At 55.9% G+C, this 6760-nt stretch overlaps 1 protein-coding gene across 2 annotated transcripts in view; it reads right to left on the bottom strand.

Annotated features, from left to right (window-relative positions):
* Positions 1–384: 384 nt before the first annotated feature.
* The window catches only part of LOC133354732 (F-box/WD repeat-containing protein 5-like), a 53175-nt gene continuing 46799 nt past the window's right edge, over positions 385–6760 (bottom strand). The window contains exons 6-9 of one of the 2 annotated variants that reach the window (XM_061571793.1): positions 6332–6725; positions 5041–5164; positions 4173–4385; positions 385–3224 (exon numbers count right to left, since the gene is read on the bottom strand). In XM_061571793.1, coding sequence (XP_061427777.1) covers positions 3002–3224; positions 4173–4385; positions 5041–5164; positions 6332–6725 — 954 coding nt within the window. In that variant the 3' untranslated portion in view covers positions 385–3001. The remainder of the gene's footprint in view (positions 3225–4172; positions 4386–5040; positions 5165–6331; positions 6726–6760) is intronic. The other variant, XM_061571794.1, reaches the window with a different exon arrangement.

Genomic DNA, 6760 nt, shown 5'->3' with positions numbered 1-6760 from the left:
CGTTGTTGTTCTGCGTCTACATTAGCCACACGGTCATAGCAGAAGTATAAAATTTAATTTCGGCGTTTCGTTTTTGAACACATCACTTTCGTAAATCGAGGAATACCTGTTGAGCAAAACTTCCTAAGCACGCCGACACTGTGTGGGCAGAGTTCGCATATCAAAAAGAGCCACTGCTCAACGCTAATCACAACCATTGCTCAAAGCAGTGGTGGAAATGCCACGTTGTTATGGCGAGTGCAGACTCTCCAGAGGATAACCTTCCGACGAAGTGGTACTTAATTTATCAACCCTATAAGGATGATAGGCTGCGTTATCTCCCAACTTAACTTCCAACAACAAATGGCGCAAATTAATTTGAAATAAAAACGAAACACGACAGGATTTGGGAATATTTTCTTTTATTAGAAAATAACAAAAACATGAATATCGTAAAGAATGATATGCATTTGTAAAATTAAGGAAAACTAGACGAGATGCCATCACAAACATTCGTGGGCACACATATAAACACACCCACGTGTCATCTCCCAGCTTGGCACTGCCGTGGCGAGATGTTCTCGCCCGCGCCTGGTATACAGGAGGTCGCGGGTTCGATCCCGACGCTGACACCTGCTGTATATATGGAGTTTACATGTCTCTCTCTCTCTCTCTCCCCCGTGGTCGCGTGCATTTTTCTCAGGGTTCTCCGGTTTTTCCCTCCACATTTAGAAACATGCATTAAGAGTATTTGGCTGCTGTGCATTTCCACGCGATAAGCCACTTCGTTGAGCTGTCATTTGTGGTCAGCTCAAAATGGGCCTTACCTGGTACAATAAAATAAATAGGCGTGAGGTGGTGGTAGTGGCATCAATCACCCCCATCGGTGGCCCTGAGCCAGTGGTGAAGATTCCAGTTTGCCCTCAAATCATCGTCAACATCCACGGTTGACTTCCCCCCGTACCCGAGCGCTGGGGGGTGTAGGGGGGGGTGGACAGCGCCTCACCGTCACCCCAGCGGGAGTGGCGACACGTTGGCCTGCGCTCACCTTCAACTTCACGCCGAACGTGCCATCGCCACAAGATTTGTGGCCGAATAAACCCGTCGATCGTTTTCTTTAAATCCGAGATGCATTTGGCGTCAACCGCGAATGACCGACGTAGAATCGTGGGGCCCTTGCATGCTGCCCAAGCTGCCGAAGTGATAAATTCCCTCTGAATTAATTTTAAAATGCTAAAACAAAATCGTTAAAGGGGCAACACTGAGCGACTGTGATCTACCATTACACGCAAAAGTCAAGCGCCGGAGGTGCCGATTTCCCTTGGCTATTCTCGAGCCGGGCATTGAGCAGAAAATCCCATTGCCCACGTGGATTTGCACGGGATCGTCCTTGCATGGCGTTCATTGAGACGACGGCTGGTCTGAGCTGACCCGTGACCTGCCTGCCTGCCTGCTGAGTGTGAGGGTATAGCGGCGTGCCACCACGCGAGCCAGGCAGACTTTACACGGGGAGCAAATATGGGAGCGTCGGTAACGAGCTCACGGCAATTACATGACAGCAACTCCTGTTAAAACGTCACTTTCCCTCAAACGCTCGATAAACCTCGCCTCGTGCCGATGGTGCCTTCAGAACGGTGCGCTCGTGCACACAGCCATGCGCGGCAATAAAGGTTTGGCGCGCCAAAAAATAATTAACAAAAAGGTTAAAACAATTGCACGACACAATTCTGTGGTTACATGTGTAACCCCCTCGCTTACCGCCGCCTTTTCCATTGCATAAGGCAGCCCCCACCCCCCCACCACGTGACAAAAAAATTAATAAAGGAATAAACTTAGACGTGAAATATTCGTCGTTTGCTTCTTAAAAATGCAAAAACAGTTTTCAACTAAGAGAACGAAGCTTCTTCATATAAAGAATTATTTGTGTGTAAAAATACAACAACAACAATCGGCAGCTGTGCCGTAACAAACGTCACAAACTTGGTGCCTTGGCTCGGATGTGCCGGTGGGGAAAAAGGGGCTAAAAGTTGCACCGCGTAACGTCGGCGTAGTGCAACGTCGAAAGAGAGCGACCAAGAGGTTACGTGCAAGAGAATGTCGCCGTTTTCCACCTCAGCTTCACACGACTGGCAAAAAAGAAACCCCGCTCGGGCGGAAATGCAAACGAACGGACGCGCGCGTGCGGGAGGAATGATGCCACTCGCCGTTGAGCTTCACATCCAAACCCGTGATGCCGTTGCCATGGATGCTCTTGCAGCTGTTATTAAAGGGCCTCTGCTGTTCGTGCTGTGTTGCTGTCGCGGACGTTGCCGCAGGAAATCGCCGCAGGAAATCACCGCAGCAGCGGTGCGACTCTTTACGACGCTCCCATTATTGCTCTCGCAAATCACGGCTGCTACAACCCCTCCCCGGTACAGCACCTGCGGTGTTGCAACGCAGCCGTGACAGCGGTTCCCAGTGCTGCGCTTGTCACCGTTTGCGGTCACTTCTGCGGCAGATTCTAATGTAGCGCCCGCGTCAACTGTGGTCATCATCTGCTTCAACTGTGGTCATCATCTGCAGATGAAGCTCCTGCTGCTGCCAGTGATCCTCTTGTAAAATCCTGGCTGCTGCTCATCTGGCCGCTTTCACAGCTTCTGATGCGGCCCCCTCCTGCCACAACGAATTGTTCATGCTCACGATGCCAACAGCGCTGGTGTGACCATACCTACTGACATCGTTCGTGGTATTGGTGCACCTGTTGCAACTGAAGGTTCAGCCGCTTCCACCACTTCTACCGCTGCGATCGCTACCGAAGCAGCCACTGCAGCTCCAGCCGCTGCTGCTGCCATTGTCACCACCACGAGCACTTGCTGCTAGAGTTGTCGACCTAGTCCTCGTCTCCCCCCCCCCCTCATTACCATCACCGTCACAGCCAGCGCGCGTCAACCCGCTGCCTCGCGCGGTCACTCCCGTTCCCTCTAGTCGCCGCCCGAATCCCACCCCCCACGCAACCCCCGCCCCACCCCCCCCGCGTCTCCCGCTACGACTGCACCGCCAGCTCCTGCTGTTGCTGCAGCCGCAGGCGGCGCATGGCCCGCCGGCTGCGCCACACCTTGATGTTGCGGTCGTCGCTGGCCGAGATGAGCATCTCCTGGTCGGCCGGGTTGAACGCGACGCAGTTCACCACGTCGCTGTGCGGCAGGCGGCCCAGCAGCGCGGCGTAGTGGCGCTCCCACACGTAGCCGTGGTGGTCCTCCGCCCCGCTGACAATGGCATGGCAACGTAAATGGCACGGCAACGGCGCGGCAGCACGGCGCGTGAAAGCCTCAAATATGCCGTGATGCGACACGCGTGGTGCGACACGCGTGGTGCGACACGCGTGGTGCGACACGCGTGATGTCACACGCGTGATGTCACACGCGTGATGTGACACGCGTGATGCGACACGCGTGATGTCACACGCGTGCACCAATTTGCACGTTTAACAAAGCGCACGTGGCCACACACGGAGTGCCACGTGCTCTTGAGCACACGACTTCCACAGCGACGTTCGTATGTATATACGTACGTAGAACGCGCTAGTAATTATGGGAACGGGGAGTGCATTAACCCCACCCCCGAAACCTTAAAACTCGATACACGTGGAGGAGGCTGCTGCTGGGAAAGTTCCTGTTCTGTGCTCAAGAGTTTCAAGCAATAACAACATCACCACAAGAAGCACTTAGTCTCATGTGTGTTGAACTTCTTTTGGACTGTACGTAGCCAACTGAGATAATCGAAAGTGAGGGGGAAGGACAACAAACTAAAAAAAAGACGTTCTCAAGAGATGAGTTTGTCAATCTCGACGATGATTTAAAAGTGCACAGCTCCAGTTCCTTCCGAATATCGGAAGGAAGAGCGTTCCAGACGGCCGCAGGAGCGCGTCTGAAAGCGCCGCGCGATGCGGCCACCGTCTTTGTTCGATGGTTCGCCAAAAGCCGCTGCTGCGAGGCTGAGCGGGAGAAAAAAATTAACGTTGCCGCTACTCGGCAAGAGTGCACCGCAGTGCAGCACATGGAGGAGACGCGATACTCCGTGTGTTTGGGCTCAAGGTTCAGCCGTGACATCATCGCCTTCCCTTCTTCTTAACTCGGTCACTTCCTCTTTCCCCACCCTGCCCATTTCTCTCTCCCCACCTCCCTCCCTCCCAGCCTCCCTCCCCCCCAGCTCACCTGGCGAGGAAGTCCTCGCTGCTGTTGAGGAAGATGAAGAAGCAGTTGTGCTCGGCGGTGAACGCGTGGTGTCCGCGGAAGGAGCGCCCCGTGGGCCGCAGCGTGGGCAGCTCGAGTTCGCGCGTGTCGATGTCCCGCGAGATGGCGGGCGGCTCCGTGGGCTCCGTCACCACGCAGCCCGCCGGCCACGCGCGGCAGTTCACGTACAGGAACCTGCGCAGCGGCGGGCAAGTCCAGGCACGGTCCGGGTTTCGGCCGCCCGCCGCCGAAGAACCCGCAAGGGGGGGGGGGTTATGGGGGGGGGGGGGGGGTTACAGGGCCGCCAGGAAACGTGCGTACGTTGAACTTCGTTCGCACCCAACGTGGCCAACCCGTCGCTGTAACGCTGGGCGGCACATTCGATCCGAGCGGTGGATTGACGTACAACTCTACATCGCCAACCGCGTCCGGGCTGAGACGGCACAGAGTATTTATGGCTCCTACGCCCGCAATGTTAACCAGTGCGGCCGCAGGGCTCGAACCGCGAACCTCTGCAGCCATTGACAGGCGCGCGACCACTCGGCCGCGTCAACGCTCTGAAGCCAGGTGTCGAGCCCAGGATAGTCTCAGCGCTTCCGGCACGGGCATCGGTCCGTCCCCACACAACAAAACGCCAGAACAACAGCGAGGAGCAGACTATCCCACAGCCTCTACGCACGTGTGGACGTTGAACTTCCTTCGCACCGTACGTCGCCAACCGCGCTAATCGGAGGTGCGGGGGCAGGACAACAAGCGAGACAGACTCCAGAATCGGCGCAAGAGGAGCGCGAACCCCCTTCCGACCTACGGTTCCACCGGCACCGCCGCGATGCCTCTGCTGCTCTCTGACCTGTGGTCCGGAGACAGCGCCATGCCGATGATCTGCCCGTGCAGCTCCAGCATGTGGTCGGGCGCGTGGTGTCCGTCCACCCGCTTCACGTACTCGTGCGGCTGCGTCGGGATTTGCTTGACTCCTGACCGAGGGGGGGAAGGGGGTGAATAGTCAGAGTGGCTACGGGGGGGGGGCAGAGGTGCTTCACCCGGCTCCCAACTACTCAGGGGGAAGACGCACCCCAGAAAAGGCACCGGGCTCTCACCGAACGCGTGTAGGTGGACGAATGAGCTCGCGTCTGGGCTGTGCTTTACCTATCGTGTCACGTCACGGCACGGGTCCCCCCCTATTGGCGGCCGTCCCCCGAGCGGCAATGATTTGGGGGCGATGATTGCTCTGGGGGTAATTTCGGGGCGATTCACAGCGGTGCATGCAGTATTGACCATTGCAGCAGGAATCGCATAAATGATGAAGTGACAAGGGGCAACAGCGAAAGTGCTGAATGTGATACAGCAGTGGCAGAGATACAGGGAGGATGACGCAGACGGTGAATAGTATTGAATGTGATAGTAGCAGTAGCAGGGAGACAGGGAGGATGAGATATTGACAGTGAATAGTATTGAACGTGACAGTAGCAGTAGCAGGGAGACAGGGAGGATGAGAGATTGACAGTGAATAGTATTGAACGTGACAGTAGCAGTAGCAGAAAGACAGGAAGGATGAGAGATTGACAGTGAATAGTATTGAACATGACAGTAGCAGTAGCAGAGACAGGGAGGATGAGAGATTGACAGTGAATAGGATTGAACGCGATAGTAGCAGTAGCAGAGAGACGGGAGGATGAGAGATTGACAGTGAAAAGTATTTAACGCGATAGTATCAGTAGCAGAGACAGGAAGGATGAGAGATTGACAGTGAATAGTATTGAACGTGACAGTAACAGTAGCAGGGAGACAAGAAGGATGAGAGATTGACAGTGAATAGTATTGAACGTGACAGTAGCAGTAGCAGGGAGACAGGAAGGATGAGAGATTGACAGTGAATAGTATTGAACGTGACAGTAGCAGTAGCAGAGAGACAGGGAGGATGAGAGATTGACAGTGAATAGTATTGAACGTAACAGTAGCAGTAGCAGGGAGACAGGAAGGATGAGAGATTGACAGTGAATAGTATTGAACGTAACAGTAGCGGCCGCAGAGAGACAGGGAGGATGAGAGATTGACAGTGAATAGTATTGAACGTAACAGTAGCGGCCGCAGAGAGACAGGATGGGAGCGCGGCTGCAGCAAAGTGTCCCTGAGCAGCACACCGATCTGGTGCGAGGCGTAGGTCAGGTCGCCCGTGCCGTACACCAGGAACCTCTCCCGCGGCGGCAGCCGGCGCTCGTTGCTCATGGCGTGCTGGTGCTTGCGCCTGCGCACCACCGCGGCCGCCGCCGCCGCCTTGCTGGTGTAGTGGTCGCGCCGCAGCAGCGAGCCGCCCAGCAGCCAGGACGGGCGCCCGGAGGAGGCCGAGGGGCCCTTGGCGGCGGAGGCGGCGGGGCCGCCGGACGGGGGCGGCGGCTTCGGCTGCCCCTCGCCGGGGGTGGCCACCATGAGCATGCGGGGGTAGGAACCGTTGGAGCACGCGAACTTGAAGAGCCGGTGGCCCTGCTGGTTCTGGTTCTGGGGAGCGGAGCGGAGCCACACGGGGAGAGGACCACCCTACGTTGACGGAAGAAGAACGAAAAATTTTCTCG

Source organism: Lethenteron reissneri, chromosome 48 (genome assembly GCF_015708825.2).
Source record: "Lethenteron reissneri isolate LAM-NWPU_2019-01 chromosome 48, ASM1570882v1, whole genome shotgun sequence".
In the NCBI taxonomy this organism is placed as follows: domain Eukaryota; kingdom Metazoa; phylum Chordata; class Hyperoartia; order Petromyzontiformes; family Petromyzontidae; genus Lethenteron; species Lethenteron reissneri.
This window is presented reverse-complemented; position numbering and strand designations above follow the sequence as displayed.